The sequence below is a fragment of the Chiloscyllium plagiosum genome, chromosome 37 (assembly GCF_004010195.1).
Source record: "Chiloscyllium plagiosum isolate BGI_BamShark_2017 chromosome 37, ASM401019v2, whole genome shotgun sequence".
Taxonomy (NCBI): domain Eukaryota; kingdom Metazoa; phylum Chordata; class Chondrichthyes; order Orectolobiformes; family Hemiscylliidae; genus Chiloscyllium; species Chiloscyllium plagiosum.
In genome coordinates, this window is record NC_057746.1 from 29,255,110 (window position 1) to 29,272,499 (window position 17,390).

General features: G+C 46.4%; 1 protein-coding gene across 1 annotated transcript in view; it reads left to right on the forward strand.

The window, feature by feature from the left end:
• Positions 1-202: 202 nt before the first annotated feature.
• The window catches only part of LOC122541436 (zinc-binding protein A33-like), a 19,668-nt gene continuing 2,480 nt past the window's right edge, over positions 203-17,390 (forward strand). Inside the window, exons 1-5 of the mRNA XM_043678209.1 lie at positions 203-789; positions 892-987; positions 1,081-1,314; positions 1,983-2,005; positions 3,126-3,241. Coding sequence (XP_043534144.1) covers positions 379-789; positions 892-987; positions 1,081-1,314; positions 1,983-2,005; positions 3,126-3,241 — 880 coding nt within the window. The 5' untranslated portion in view covers positions 203-378. The remainder of the gene's footprint in view (positions 790-891; positions 988-1,080; positions 1,315-1,982; positions 2,006-3,125; positions 3,242-17,390) is intronic.

The following is a 17,390-nucleotide window of genomic DNA, read 5'->3' on the forward strand; positions in this document are numbered from 1 at the left end:
CGATCTGACCCTGAGTTTCACCAGAGGGTTTGTGATCGCCAGTGAGATTCGTCAAACCTGGGTCCCAGCCCATCTACACACTTTCTCTCCTCCCTCCCGCCCTCTCTCTCACTGTCCCTCTCCCAAAGGTAACTCTCCGGGCACCTTCACCCTCCCGGCCAGGGTGAAATCCCCCTCGGCGGTCTAAAGCTGTTTCTATTTCAAAATATTGTCTTTCACTGGTTCCCAGGTCAAAATCTTCTTAAAACATAGTTACTAATTACTCTTCTCTGACATTTGCAGTGAAATCCATCGGCAAGTGATTGAACTGAATGTGTTCACCAGCGCAGTCACATTGAAACTGAAAGTGGTTTGAATCGGGAAGTGCTGAGATCGATCATGGCTTCCAAACAGCAGCTCCAGAAACTGACCGAGGAGACAGTTTGTCCCATTTGTCTGGATTTCTTCACTGATCCGGTTACACTGGATTGTGGACACAATTTCTGCCGCTCCTGTATCACCGAGAGTTGGGAAAAGAAGGAGATAAACTCCTGCCCGGCATGCAGAGAGGAGTTTCCGGAAAGAAACCTCAGGGTAAATCGGGCCTTAGCGAATCTGGCCGAGGAGGCTCGAAAATTAAAGCTGGATCCGAAAGAGAAGGAAAGTAAACCTCACTGTGAGGAACATCAGGAAGATCTGAAGTTGTTTTGTGAAACTGACAGGAAATTGGTCTGCCTGATTTGTAGAGATTCCCGGGAACACAGAGAGCACCGCTTCCTGCCGATCAATGAAGCTGTTGAAATCTACAAAGTAAAAGACAGAATATTTTATAAACTGCGCGTTTCATCACATATCCCTGATCCCACACCAGACCTAACACATTTAACTTTTCAATTTCTTTTTCAATCACAGGATAAACTGAAATCTTCCTTAGATTCTCTCACAGAGAAAAAATCGGCGGTTCTACAAACGGAACTGACCCAGAAACGGAAGATTTCCGAAGTGAGGGTGAGCTCTCCCTGTGCTGATTCTCTGGGATCTGGGTTAGTTTTGTTCCCTTTATCGCGGGACATTAATGAGGTTTCACATTTCATTTGGTAGGAACAGGCGAGCAGTCTGCAGACCCACATCACATCCGAGTTCACTAAAATGCACCAGATTCTCACTGAGAAAGAGCAGCGTTTACTCAGAGATCTCAGGGAAGAAGAGGAGAGGGTTGTAGAACCAATGGAGAAGAACCTTCGAGAGATTCAGGAGAATTTAAATTCTATTGAGGAGAAACTCTCAAAGTTGCAGAAACAGATGGAGCAAAAAGACAAGCTGATGTTTCTGAAGGTGAGGGAAGATATTGCAGGTTATTTCAGACAGATTTCGGACATGATGACAACTGTAAAAATAATGTGGAATGTCGTGTAAAAAAGTGAACTGACCTTGTGACTGTCCGGACGGTTCGACTGTTAAAGTTAAAAATCACACAACACCAGGTTATAGTCCAACAGGTTAACTTGGAAGCACACTGGCTTTCTGCTGTTGGCACTGAAGAAGGGTCAATGCTCCCGAAACGTTCACTCTGATTTCTTTCCACAGATTCTTCCAAACCTGCTGAGATTTTCCAGTAATTTCCTTTTTTTGTAACCGCTGCCACACTCTCTGCACATTCTCGGGAACGCCGACATTCTCCCGAGAATGGGTTGGATGTTTTTATTTGTTTTGATCTCCGTGTTCCCCAATTTTAATTATCTCGTGAACTCCCATTGTTAATCCAGTTCCAGTTCCATGTGGAGAGTGTGTGGGTGTGTCTGGTATAATGGGAGTATGAGAGTCACTGTGTCTGTGAGCGGGACTGATGGCTAGTTCCAGTTTATTTTACCCTCTCCTCAATCTTCCTTCCAAAATGTATCACTTTACACTTCCGTGTTGTGTCTGCTCATTTCAGCAGCCTGTCTGTCTCCTCCTGAAATCTGTAACTGTCATCCTTACTGTTTGTGATTCATTTCTTTCAGGAGGAAGCTTGTCGGAAGAGAAGGTAGGGCATGCTCTTTAATTAAACTCTGCACAGTTTGCTCAATAACTCAGGGACGGGTTATGATGGGGTGATTTCCTGGTTAAAATCGCCGCTTCAAAGGGTGATTCATCGGATAACAGTAACTCCGGTTATGATTCACACACGATTGTTTTTATAAGAAGAAGATTGTTACAGGTTTTAAACAGTATTAGATTTTATAAAACTGTTCGACAATATTGTAAACAATGACAAGATACCTGTGAATACAGCCTGGAAGTGATCACTGCCCCGATTTGGGCTGTTTGCCTGACTGTGACCTTCCCCCTGACCCTGTGAGAGACACACTGCCCATGTTTCCAGGGAATGGCCATCCCTGTCCCTGCATGGCTCCTGACCAGCCCGAGACAGTCAGAGTTTAAAGGGCGAATCATTTTTGTTTCACCTTTTACAATACTAACTCTCACCGTAGCCTTTATAAAAGGTACAATAAATGCAAAATAAAAAGATCTTTAATTAGTACAATCTAATGTTCTGAGGTATTTTACAGGAGAGTTAGAAAGTGTAGAAAAGTGTCACTGAGCTATTAATCCAGATGATTGCTGTGGGTTTTAGTGGATCTTAAAGGAGGAAAAAGGAATACAGAGATGGAGAGTCTGGGGGAATGGAATTCCAGAGCTGAGGATCTCAGCAGCTGAAGGCCCAACATCCAATGGGTGGAGAGACTAAAATCAGAGATGGTCAGAAGGCCGGAGGAGTAGGACTCTCTGAGGGATGTGGGACCCATGTATTGCACAAATGGACGTGGGGCTTTTAGATTTTTCAGGTTTTTTGCCTCTGTTCCACAAGCTCTGTTTAGAATACAGCAAGGGGATGGGGAAATGTATATCATCTCCATGGTGTGTGATGTCTCAGTTACTATTCTGTTGTCAGGACATGGGCCTTTCTCTGGACCTGGGCATTTCCAATCCTTGCCCGTGCATTGTCAAATTCTTGTTGGATTAGTTACAAAAATAAGAGGAACATTTCACCTTCTAACCCAGGGACTCAAACATGGAAAATGCAGAAAGCTTGAATATTTAAATGTTTTCATAAATGTTTGAAGAAAGCAGAGGTTATCGTGTCATCTGTTTAATGTTTACAGGATTAGTGATGAGAAGATGACACTCTCAGCTGCTGATGGCTCTCTGTCTCTTGGACAGTTCACCGGCCCTTTACAATACACTGTCTGGAGAGAAATGATGCACACCATTCACCCAGGTAAACATGTGTATTCATTTTCCTAATGATAGATCCAGATGTGCAGGGTCTCCAAGGCCCCAGTTTACATCTTCACATCACTAGTTGTTAATTCTTGGAGACTCTCCCTGGAAACATTGTACTTTCTCTGGGTCCATTTGGATAAGTGTCTGAAGCCATCAGCTCTGTGTGTCAGAGCAGTGAAGGGTTCTGTCTAACCAGAGGAATCGAGCATGGAGACAGGATTTCGAGAGGAGACTGGGCTGTCTGCGTCTGGAGTGACATTGGAGGAACAGCTTTTATCATAATATCAGGAAGGCATGTAGACATTAAAGGGCCAGTGTTAAAAGACACATATCTCATGGGGGTTGTGAGAGAAACAAAAACAGAAATTGCTTGAAAAGCTGAGCAGGTCTGTGGAGAGAAATCAGAGTTAACCTTTCAGATTGAGTGATCTTTCCTCAAAACTGATAGTAGCTGGGAAAAGTCAGTTTATATGCAGAAGGTACAGTGGGGAGGAGGTAAGAAGGAAATGATAGGTTGGGATAGACCCCAAGGAGAAAGAAGAACAGTTAGAAAGATAAAAGAGTAGATAATTATTAGGTTAGGAGAGTGAATACCTGGTGATGGAGACTGTTAATACCTAATAATAGGCAGAGTGTAATGGCAGTGATATGTGGGATAGTGGTCTAGTTCACGGTAGAGCTCTGGGCCTAGAATTATTGGACTTGAAATTGAGTCCAAAGAATTGCAGGGTCCGGATGTGGAAAATGAGGTGTTGTTATTCCAGCCTGCACTGAGCTTCAGTGGAGCTCTGCAGCAAGCCTGAGACAGAGATGTTGCCCAGAGAACAGGACGGTGTGTTAAAGTGATAGGCAACTGGATGCTCAGGGTCTTTTTTTTTAGGCAGAACACAGATGACTTATTTCCCCAATACAGAGGAGACCACATTGTGAGCAGTTAATAAAGGACACGACATTGTGAAAGTGCTACTCACCTTGTGGGTGTGTTGGACCCTGGATACTGAGGAGGGAGGAGGTAAATGAGCGGGTGTTGTACCTTTGGAAGTTGCTGAGGATGTTGCTGTGGGGCTGTGCGTGGGTGTTGGGAGTGAAGGAAGAGTGCACCAGGGTGATTGGAAGGGAACGGTCCCTGTGAAAGGCTGACAAGGGAGCAGAGGGAAATATGTGCCTGGTGGTAGAAATACTGTCTGATGCTCTTCTGGTTGTGGATCCTGGTGGGATGGTAGGTTGGGACGAGGAGAATGCTATCACTGTTGTGGCAGAAAAGAGAGAGGGTGTGGACAGAAGTGTGGGAGGTGGGCCAGACCCGATTGAGGGTACTCTCAACAACATTGCTGAGGAATCCTCAGTTGAGGAAGGATGTGGGCATTTCCGAGGCTCCCTTGTCAAAGTTTGCCTTGTCGGAGCAGATGGAATGGAGATGGAGAAACTCGGAGAATGGAATAAGAGTGTTTACAGGAAGCAGGATACAAGGATGTATACTTTAGGTAGCCAGGGGAGTCGGGTTTATAGTGGATATGATTGTTCAGTCTGTCCCCAGAAATGGAAACAGACATGTCAAGGAAGAAAAAAGGAGGAATCAGTGATCGACTAGGTGGAGGTGAGGGTGGGATGGAAGTTGGAAATTGGCAGTGTCAGAATGGGGGGAGATGATGGTCAAATGGGGAAGATGGGATTTAGATAGCTTAGCGAAGAGAAGGAGTTGCAAACACTGAGAGACTACATTTTATAATAGAAGATGTAGGATGGTCTTACTGAAGTGATCAATGATGAAAACCGCAGCAAATAAATATCAATTGAAAGAACTGTGGATGCTGTAAATAAGAGACAAAAACAGAATTTGCTGGAAAAGCTCAGCACATCTGGCAGCATCTGTGATGTGTTAAAGGAGCAGGCAACTGGAAACTCAGGGCCTTTTTTACAGACAGAATGCAAGTGTACAGCAAAGCTGTCACCCAGTCAATGCTTTATTTCCCCAATGTAGAGGAGACCACATTGTGAGCAGTGAATGCAGTAGATTAGATTGAGTGAAGTGATTGAGTTTTTTGAAGAAGTAACAAAGAGAATTGATGAGGGAAGAGGAATAGATGTGATCTATATGGACTTCAGTAAGGCGTTCGACAATCGGAGACTGATTAGCAAGGTTAGATCTCATGGAATACAGGGAGAACTAGCCATTTGGATACAGAACTGGCTCAAAGGTAGAAGACAGAGGGTGGTGGTGGTGGGTTGTTTTTCAGACTGTGACTAGTGGAGTGCCACAAGGATTGGTGCTGGGCCCTCTACTTTTTGTTATTTACATAAATGATTTGAATGCGAGAATAAGAGGTACAGTTAGTAAGTTTGCAGATCACACCAAAATTGCAGGTGTAGTGGACAGCAAAGAGGGTTACCTCAGATTACAACAGAATCTGGACCAGATGGGCCAATGGGCTGAGAAGTGGCAAATGGAGTTTAATTCAAATAAATGCGAAGTGCTGCATTTTGGGAAAGCAAATCATCGCAGGACTTATACACTTAATGGTAAGGTCTTAGGGAGTGTTGCTGAACAAAGAGACCTTGGGATGCAGGTTCATAGCTCCTTGAAAATGGAGTCGCCCTGGAGCGTCGGAGGCTGAAGGGTGACCTTATAGAGGTTTACAAAATTATGAGGGGCATGGAAAGGATAAATAGGTAAAGTTTTTTCCCTGGGGTTGGGGAGTCCAGAATTAAGGGGCATAGGTTTAGGGTGAGAAGGGAAAGATATAAAAGAGACCTAAGTGGCAACATTTTCACGCAGAGGGTGGTACGTGTATGGAATGAGCTGCCAGAGGAAGTGGTGGAGGCTGGTACAATTGCAACATTTAAGAGGCATTTGAATGGGTATATGAATAGGAAGGGTTTGGAGTGATATGGGCCGGGTGCTGCCAGGTGGGACTAGATTGGGTTGGGATATCGAGTCGGCATGGACAGGTTGGACCGAAGGGTCTGTTTCCATGCTGTATGTCCCTATGACTCTATGACTCTAAGTGCAGATAAGGCATTGCTTCACCTGGAGGTCTGTTGGGCCCTTGAATGCTGAGGAGGGAGGAAGGAAACGGACAGGTGTTCCACTTTCAGCAGTCTCAGGGGTAGGTGCCATGAGGCAGTGAGGGCTGTTGGGAGTGAGGGAAGAATAGACCAGGGTGTCCATGGAGGAAACAGTCCCTGTGGAATGTGGACAAGGGAGGGGAGAGGAATATGTGTCTGGTGGTGGCAGAAATTATGGTTGATGATCTTCTGGATGTTGGTGGGATTGTTGATAAGGACAAGGGGAACCTTATTAGTGTTGCAGGAGGGAAGAGAAGGGGTGAGAGTTAAAATGCCAGAGATGGGTTGGACCCAGTTGAGGGCCCTGTCAACAACAGTGCTGGCGAATCCATGGTTCAGGAAGAGAGATTGCATATCCAAGGGAAAGAGGAGCCAGCTGTAGCCATAAGCTGGAAGTTTTGGAATGGGCATAAAGTGTCAGAGGAATGGTATTTCTAAGTGAGCAGAGACTGGAGCAGGGGAGGCAAGACTGCGTCATGGTAGGAAATGATGAGGTCTGTGAGGCAGGAGCAGGCAGAAAGAATGGGTCTGCCCAGGTAATCCTGTTTGTGTATTTTGGCAAAGCGGTAGAAGCGAGTTGTGTGGGATTGGGGGATGATCAGCTGGAGGCAGTTGAAGTGGGGGCAGATCCCCAGATGAAATGAGGTTGGTGACCATGAGTCACACAATGGCCTGATGTTCCATCATGGGGTCACAGGCTAGAAGCAGATAGGAGGAGGTATCTGAGTGGTACCTCAGTTTCTGCAACGCAGTGGTCAGTTTGCTGACTATTATAGCCCCACCCTGATCAGCAGGTTTAATAACAAAGTCAGGATTGGAGCTGAAGGCATTGAGCATGGTGCTGCTTCCCTCTTCCATTCGGAATTAAAAAGGTTTATCGATTTTCTTTCCAACTTCCATCTCACTTTCCCCTTCACCCAGTCGCTCTCCAAATCCGCCCTTCCCTTCCTCAACATCTCTGTTTCTATTTCTGGGGATAGATTGGCCACTAATATCTACAATAAACCCACCGACTCCCAAAATTACCTGGCCTTTACATTCTCACATACTGCTCCCTGTAAAGTCTCCATTCCATTCTCCTAGTTATTCCGTCTCCATCGGATTCGTTCCGATGATGTTAACTTTGACAAGGGATCCTCTGAAATGTTCACCTTTTTCCTCAACCGAGGATTCCTCTGGGCCCTCAAGTGGGACCAACCCATCTCTTGCACTTCAGCCCTCACCCCCTCTCTTCCCAGTTGCAACAGTGATAGGGTTCCCCTTGTCCTTACCTACCATCCCAACAGCATCCATCTCCAGAGGATCATCAGCTGCCATTAACAGCGAGATGTCACCACCAGACACCACGCCCCTCACCTCCCGCAGGAACCATTCCCTTTGGGACACTGGTTTACTTCCAACACCCCCTCACAATGCCATAGCACCTTCCCCTGCAACTGCTGAAGGTGTAACATCTGTCCATTTACTTTCTCTTTCCTCAGTATCCAAGGGCCCAAACACACCTTCACCTGCCTGCACTTCTCACAATCTCGTCTACTGCATTCACTGCTCACAGTGCAGCCTCCTCTCTACTGGGGATATGAATGGTTGACTTCAGAACACTTGCATTCTGTTTACCAAAAAAGACCCTGAAATTCCAGATGCCTTTTAATACACTACCCTGTAACCTGGCCAACACCTCTGCCTCAGGCTTACTGCAGTGCTCCAATGCAGCTCAGTGTAAGCTAGAAGAACAGCACCTCACTTTCAGCTTAGGGATCTTGCAGCCTTCCAGACCCAATAGCAAATTGATTAACTTTGGGGTCTGAGCTCTCCCATGTCCTTACCCCAACCCACACAACCAGGCCTTGTTATCACAGAGTCTGCTATTACATACAAATCATTTTTAGCCACTAACAGTGTCCATAAACAGCTATTCACCCCCCTAGCCAGATTGTCTATTCACCCCACTCCTTTGTCTGTCTAACTGCTCTTCTCTCTCTTTGGGCTCAATCCCCATCTATCATTTACTCTTCATCCCTTCTCCCCCACCATATCTTCTGTATATAAACTGACATTTCTTAGCTATCAACAGTTCTGAGGAAGCGTCATTCAATCCAAAATGTTAACTCTGATTTCTCTGCACAGATGCTGGCAGACCTGTTGAACCTGATAAATATCTATAAGTGTAACATAGTCAAATATTAAACAAAGCAGATATTTATAAACTTCCATAAGGGGAGGGTGAAAAGCCAGCTTGCAGCTAGTGAGATTGTTAGAATCACATAATCCTTCCTGTGTGGAAGCAGGCCATTCAACCCATCGACTCCATACTGACCCTCTGAAAAGCATCCCACCAGGACCTAACGCCTTCGCATACTCTTTTAACTCCATATTTCCCATGGCAAATCCACCAAGCCTGCACTTCCCTGGACACAATGGACAAAAGCTGCACACTGTTGGACTGTGGGAGGAAACCAATGCAGACATGGGAGAATGTACAAACTTCATACAGTTACCTGAGACTGGAATTGAGCCCAGCTCCCTGGTGGTGTGAGGCAGCAGTTCTAATCACGAAGCGACTGTTCCAATATTTTCAGTAATCCTATTGATCAAGCAGTAAACCCAATGGCTACTCCATGAAGTTTTGGATTCCAATTCAATCTGAAGTTTCTTATTCAGTGTAATGTTCTTGGTCAGTTTTCCAAGGGTTCAGAATGTGAGAAGGCACAGGATGGTCCTGCAGGAGGGAGCAGGTACCTGGAAAACTGCTATCACTTCCAGGTGAGGGAAGGATGTAATTTGGAATGTTGGGAATATGGGAGCAAATGAGCAATGAGTAGCCACCCGAGCTACAAATCTTCACGTGAACCTCGAAAGCAATCTAACATTTTGAGTCTAAATGACTCTTCATAAGTGCTTAACTTCCCTAGTTAACCATCGCTGGCTTATCCCCTTCCCAGAAATCTTTTTTCTCACTGAAATATATCTTTGCTGTGAGTCATGTACTGTTCTTTTAAACATCTGCCATTGATTCTCAAATTTCTTTGCTGCTAAATACCTTTCCTACTCCACTCCAACAAGCTCAGCCCCCATTCCTTTGCAATTACCCTTGTTTAAGCTTAGCACAGTTATTTCCCAGCCAAGATCCTCCCTTTCAAACTGAATGCTACACTCCTCCATGTTGTGGTCAGTGTTGACTCTGACATCATTTACTAAACCTGCCTCATTAGACATCACCAGATTCAAAATAGCCAAATATATGGTTGGATTCACAATATTTTTGTTTCAGGAAAATACGTGCTCATGGCTTCCTCTGCTAATCTCACTGTTTAAATGGACATGTTGATAAAAGTCACCCTGCTTTAATGTTTCTTGCACTTTTTATCTCCTGATTATTCTCTGCCCTGTTTGGGGTCTTACAGACCATTTCTGCCAATCTTCTTACTTTATTTCTTACTTTCACTCATGTGGAGCCTATATTTTTCTGATTTCAGATTATTTCTTGCTGTTGTATTTACTTCATCCCAAATCAACAATGCTATCCCATCGCGCTTTCCTTTCTCCTTATCCTTTTGAAATTTACATATTTGCTAGATGACGTATCCCCTCTTGTTTTTTGAAAGCTACAAAGAGGATTGATGAGGGCAAAGCAGTGAATGTGATCTAAATGAACTTCAGTAAGGCATTTGACAAGGTTCCTCATGATAAACCGGTTATCAAGGTTAGATCTCATGGAATACTGGGAGAATTAGCCATTTGGATACAGAATTGGCTTGAAGGTAGAAGACAGAGAGTGGTAGTGGAGGGTTTCTTGTCAGACTGGAGGCCTGTGACTAGTGATGTCCCACAAGGATCGAGGCTGGGTCCACTACTTGTCATCACTTATAAAAATGATTTGAATGTAAACATAGGAGGGACAGTTAGCAAGTTTGCAGGTGACACAACAGGATCATGATCAGATGGGACCAATGGACCGAGGAGTATCAGATAGATTTTAATTTAGATAAATGTAAAGTGCCGCTACTTTGGAAAGGCAAATCTGAGCAGGATTTAAACACTTAATGGTCAGGTCCTGGGGAGTGTTTCTGAACAAAGAGACATTGGCGTGCAGGTTCATATTTCCTTGAAAGTGAAGTCGCAGGTAGATAGGATAGTGAAGAAGACATTTGATATGCTTTCCTTTCTTGGTCAGAGCATTGAATATAGGAGTTGGGAAGTCATATTGCAACTGTACAGCACATTGGTTAGACCAGTTTTGGAATACTTTGTGCAGTTCTGGTCTCCCTCCTATTGGAAGGCTGTTGTGAAACTTGAAAGAGTTCAGAAAAGATTGACATGGGTGTTGCCAGGGTTGGAGGATTTGAGCTATAGGGAGAGGCTGAATAAGCTAGGACTGTTTTCCCTGTAGCGTCAGAGGCTGAGGAGTGACCTTATAGAGGTTTACAAAATTATGAGGGGCATGGATAGGGTAAATCGGCGAAGTCTTTTCCCTGGGGTCGGGGAGTCGAGAGTAGAGGGCATAGGTTTAGGGTGAGAGGTAAAACAGTTAAAATGGACCTAAGGAGAAACGTTTTCATGCAAACGATGGTCCATCTATGGAATGAGCTGCCAGAGGAAGTGGTGGAGGTTGTCACAATGACAACATTAAAAATGCATCTGGATGGTTATATGAAGAGGATGGATTCAAGAAGGATATGGGTCAAGTGCTGGCAAATGGGACTAGATTAGATTATGATATCTGGTCAGCACAGACGAGTCAGACTGAAGTGTCTATTTCTGTGCTGTACATCTCTCTGACTCTAAATGAGAGAATCAATCTGTGAACAGTGATATCACAGAAACGGCATTGTGATGATGAAAAGTAATCAGTTTTGATGATATCAGTTGTGGTGGAAAAGTTCAGTGACACTGAGGAAACTAATACATTGTTTTGTTCCTAATAGTGATGCGGGGGATTACAAAGAGGTCCTCAATGGTAGTAATATCTAGATTACTCCCAGTACCATATGCTGGTGAGAGTAGGAGTAGTAGGACAATGTGTGGCTAAGGAGCTGAAGTAAGGAGCAAGAATTCACATTTTTGGACCGCTGGGACCTTTGTTGGAATAGACGTGACCTGTAGAAGACAAATGGTTTGCACCTGCATTCCTGCATTGGAGGGGGATCAATATTCTGGCAGGAAGATTTGCTCGTGTGACTTGGGAGACTTTAAACTAGTAAGCGGGGAGAGGCTGTATTGATGGGACTCAGATATTGATATAAGAAATAAGGTGCAGTAGATAAAGGGCGCAAATTAAGTACTCAAGGTAGGCATGAGCACAGCAGAGAATGAGGTAAGAATAAGCAATTGAACTGCATTTATTTAATGCAAGAGGCCTGACAGATAAGGCCGATTAACTTAGGGCATGGTTAGGAACACAGGATTGGAATATCATAGCTATTAGTGATGAAACGTGGCTCAGGGAAGGGTAGGGTGTCATAGTAAAGATAGAAAGGAAGGCAAGAAAGGAGGGGTGTGGTATTGTTAATAAAAGATAACATTATGGTTGTACTTAAGGAGAATACTCCTGGGGACAATCCAGGGAGGTTATTTGGGTGTAACTCGGGAAGATCTCATTGTGATTGTAGTATAAGCTGTCAAATAGACAGTGGAAAATTGAGAAGCAACATGCAGGGAGATCTCAGATATCTGTAAGGTTAATAGGGTTGCAATAATAGGGAATTTTAACTTTCCAAGCGTAAACTGGGAATTCCATTGTGTTAAGAAGTTGGATGGCTAGGAGTCTATGTGTGTCCAAGAAAATTTTCTGCGGGTGTACCTGTTTTCCCTGGAGTGTCAAAGGCTGAGGGGTGACCTTATTGAGGTTTATAAGATCATGAGGAGCATGGATTGGGCAAATAGACAAAGTAGGAGTGGGGGAGTCCAGAACTAGAGGGCAGAGGTCTATGGTGAGAGGGAAAAGGTTTAAAAGGGATCTAAGGGGCAAATGTTTCATGCAAAGGTTACTGCGTGTATGCAGTGAGATGTAGAGGAAGTGGTGGTATGATTCCAAAATTTAAAAGGCATCTTGATGGGTACACAAATAGGAAGTGTGAGGAACAAAGCTCACGTATCAATAAATTTCAGTCCGAGTCAAATTCTGAAGCAGCAAACATTATTGAAATGTTCTTGCTAAACGGGTGGCTAAAAGGTAGGCACACCGATCCAAAAATTACTTCACAATTTATAAAGTTTAACTGAGTCTCTCTCGGTACTTCCCCGTTTACTTCATTAGCCTAGCATATTATGCGTCAAACCTATCACTATTCCTTACTGTATTCCGCTCCTGCCTAGCTGCACTCCGCCCTTGTTTACTTCTCCCACTACTCTAAGCCTGGCGCTCCTTACTCTTGTTTGTTTTATCCCTTACTTGTAACTAACTTGGCTCATTCTGGTGCCTACGTGAAGATAATGCGCTGAGCTGGTATGGCTCAGTGTCCTTTTCTTCCTACCATCTTCCTTGTCTACTAGTCCGTAACATATTCCGTTGTTGCTCGTCCAAGTCTTAACCTGACTCCCTTCATATAGTTTCATCTTTGCATGCAAGTTTAGCTAACTCAGCTCTTTGCTGAAACAATTATGCAATTGTGTAAGTTAGCTCAGAAGCAACACTGCTTTACTTATATACCACAGGAAGGTTTAGAAGGACATGGTCCAAGTGCTGGAAAATGGGACGAGATTAATTTGGATGAGTTGGTCCAAAGGGTTTGTTTCCATGCTGCATACCTCTGACTCTAGTAACATCTTATTTTCCACTCCGCTGAGGCCACACGGGGAGAACTTTATAAAAATTGGGGATTACATTGTTAGGAATGTACTATAGACCCACACCAGTCAGAGATTAAGTGCTGACAGGCAGACAAATCTCAGACAAGTGAAAAAACAAAAGGGTTGTTACATCAGAGGAATTCAGCCTCCCCAGGATGAACTGGGACAGGCAGATTGTGAAGGGCTTAGACAGGACAAAATTCTTAAAATGTCTCCACTTAATCTTTTTGAGGAGTGTGTCGAAAATCCAACAGGAGACAGGGCAGGACTGGAACAGCTGAGATTCACCAAGATGTTGCCTGGGCTGGAGCATTTCACCTCTGAAGACAGACTTGATCGGCTGGAGATGTTTTCATTGAAGCAGAGAAGGCTGAGGGGAGAACCTGATGATGGTGTAGAAAGTTATGAGGAATGGATTGGACAATAACAGGTGCATAGATTTAAGAGAAGGAGCAGGGGTTTTCAAGGGGAATTAAGGATAATATTTTTACCCAAGATCGCAGTTGGCATCAGGACCTCACTGCCTGAAAGGAGACAGAAATCTTTGCAACATTTAGGAAGTTATTCAGATGGAGTGATAGAGTCACACAGGATGGAAACAGGCTCTTCCATCGAATGAGTCCACACAGAACAGATATCCCAAACAGACTCCAGTCCCATTTGCCAGCATTTGGTCCATATCCCGCGAAACCCTTCCTATTCATATTCCCATCCTGATGCATTTTAAATGTTGTAATTGGACCAACCTCCACCACTTTCTCTGGCAGACCATTCCATACATGCACCACCCTCTGCATGAACAAGTTGCCCCTCAGGTTCTTCTCAAATCTTTCCCAACTCACCTTAAATCCGAGCCCTCCAGTTCTGGAGTCACCTACCCTGGGGAAAATACATTAGCTATTCACCCATTCCATGCCCTTCACGGTTTTATAAATCTCTAAAAGGTCACCCCTCAGCCTGCAATGCTACAGGGAAAAAAGCCCCAGCCTATTCAGCCACTCCTTATATCACAAACCCTCCAGTCCCAGCAACAGCGCTGCAAATGCCCTCCACACTCTCAGGCCTCACAACATACTTACCCCATGGTAGGGTGACCAGAATCACACTCCAGTGTGCCGCACAGCCACAACATGACATCGCAACTCCAATACTCAACGCTCCGACCAATGAAGGCAAGCGTGCCATACTCTCTCTTCACCACCGTGTCTCCCTGCAACTCCACTCCAAAGAACCATGTACCTGCACCCCCAGGCCTCCCATTCAATAACACCCCCCAGGCCTACACCATCAACTGTACTACTCTGGCCTGGTTTGTCCGAACAAAATGCAACATCCATCAAAGTTTTACCTGCACATCCACCAATATCATTTATTGTAACTGTTGCTCCCGATGCAGTCTCCTCTACATTGGGGAGTCTGGACACCTCATAAAAGAGCGCTTTCGGGAACATTTCTGGGACACCTGCACCAATCAACCCCACCGCCCTGTTGCCCAACATTTCAACTCCCCCTCCCACTCTGCCGAGGACATGCAGGTCCTGGGCCTCCTCCACTGCCGCTCCCTCACCACCCGATGGCTAGAGGAAGAATGCGTCATCTTCCACTTCGGAACACTTCAAGCAATGGCATGGCCACTCCCACAGCCACTTCTACCCCTCACAATTCCTCATGCACAACACATGACATCACTTCTGCCCCTCACATCATCGCTGATGTCACACGCTGAGTGAGTTCCACAGCCCCACTGCCATGTCCCCGCCCCCCAGAACCCTGAGGGGAATAACACCCCTGCTCATGACTCCACCCCCATTCCCCCTAACACTACACCCACTCCAGTTACAGGCTCTGCCCCCACTCCCAGCTCCACACCTTCACCAGGCCCTAACTCCCAGCCCTGCCAAGTTTTCACCATTCCCCCGATCTCTACCTCATCTGAGGATAAACGATCAGTCCTCAGCAAAGGCCTCACCTTTATCCCCCTCCATCCACACATCAATGAATTTAATACACACCGTGACATCAAACACTTCTTCCGCCGACTCCACCTCCGAGCTTACTTTCACAATCAGGACTCCCGCCCACCTTCCGAGGACTCCTTCGCCGGCCTCCAGCACACTACATCCACCTGGACACCCCGCGCTGGCCTATGACCCGCCCTCGACCTCTTCATTTCCAATTGCCGCCGAGACATTAACCGCCTCAACCTATTGATGCCCCCCCACTCCAACCTCTCACCCTCACAACGCGCAGCCCTCCACTCCCTCTGCTCCAATCCCAACCTCACCATCAAAGCAGCAGATAAAGGGGGTGCAGTGGTAGTCTGGCGCACTGACCTTTACACCGCTGAAGCCAGATGCCAACTTGAAGACACCTCCTCCTACCGCCCCGTCGACCATGACCCCACCCCCCATCACCAAACCACATCTCCCAGACCGTACTGAACCTCATCACCTCAGGAGGTCTCCCACCCACAGCTTCCAACCTCATAGTCCGGGAACCCTGCACTGCCCGGTTCTATCTCCTTCCCAAGATCCACAAGCCTGGTCACCCTGCCCGACCCATTGCCTCAGTATTCTCCTGCCCCACCAAATGCATCTCCACATACCTCGACACTGTCCTATGCCCCCCCTAGTCCAGGAACACCCCAAATATATTTGAGACACCACGCACGCCCTCCACCTCCTCCAAGACTTCCGTTTCCCAGCCCCCAATGCCTTATCTTCACCATGGATATCCAACCCCCCTACACCTCCATCCGCCATGACCTCCAAACCCTCTGGTTCTTCTCTCCCGACGTTCCCAACAGTGCCCTTCCACCGACACTCTCATTCATTTGGTTGAACTGGTCCTCAGCCTCCTCCAACTCCTCCCACTTACTCCAGACCAAAGGGGTAGCCATGGGCACCTGTATGGGACCCAGCTATGCCTGTCTCTTTGTTGGCTACGTATAACAGTCCATCTTCCGTAATTACACCGGCACCACTCCCCACCTCTTCCTCCACTACATTGATGACTGCATTGGCGCCACCTCACGCTCCCGTGAGGAGGTTGAGCAATTCATCAACTTCACCAACACATTCCACCCCGACTTTAAATTTACCTGGACCATCTCTGACACCTCCCTTCCCTTCCTGGACCTCTCCATTTCCATTAATGACGACTGACTTGACACCGAGATTTGTTACAAACCCACCGACTCTCACAGCTACATGGATTACACCTCTTCCCACCCTACCTCCTGCAAAAATGCTATCCCATATTCCCAATTTATCCACCTCCACCTTATCTGCTCCCAGGAGGACCAGTTCCACCACAGAACACATCAGATGGCCTCCCTTCTTTAGAGACCACAATTTCCCTTCCCACGTGGTGAAGATGCCCTCCAATGCATCTCATCAACATCCTGCCCCTCCGCCCTCAAAAAATCCCACCCCTCCAACTGTAACAAGGGCAGAACCCCCCTGGTGCTCATCTTCCACCCTACCAACCTTCGCATAAACCACAACATCCGATGACATTTCCGCCACCTCCAAACGGACCCCACCACCAGGGTTTTATTTCCCTCCCCACCCATTTCTGCTTTCCGCAAAGACCATTCCCTCTATGACTACCTGGTCAGGTCCACGCCTCCAACAAGCCACCCTCCCTTCCTGGCACCCTCCCCTGCCACTGCAGGAATTGCAAAGCCTGCGCCCTCACCTCCATCCAAGGCCCCAAAGGAACCTTCCACATCCATCAAAGGTCTACCTGCATATCCACCAATATCATTTATTGTATCCTCCACACTGGGGAGACTGGACGCCTCCTAGCAGAGCACTTTAGGGAACTTCTCCAGGACACTAGCACCAATCAACCCCATCGCCCTGTGACCCAACATTTCAACTCTCCCTCCCACTCTGCTGAGGACATTCAGGTCCTGGGCCTCCTCCACTGCCGCTCCCTCACCACCCGACGCCTGGAGGAAGAATGCCTCATCTTCTGCGTCGGAACACTCCAACCCCAATGTGGATTTCACCAGTTTCCTCATTTCCCCTTCTAATGTGGATTTCACCAGTTTCCTCATTTCCCCTTCTCCCACCTCACCCCAGCTCCAACCTTCCAGTTTAGCACCGTCCCCATGACCTGTCCTACCTGCCTATCTTCCTTTCCACCTATCCACTCCACCCTCCTCTCTGACATATCACCTTCATCCCCACCCCCATTCACCCATTGTACTCTTTTCTACCCTCCCACCTCCATTCCCCCTCCCCCCCCCCCCCCCCCCCCCCCCACCCCCCTCCCCCCCCCCC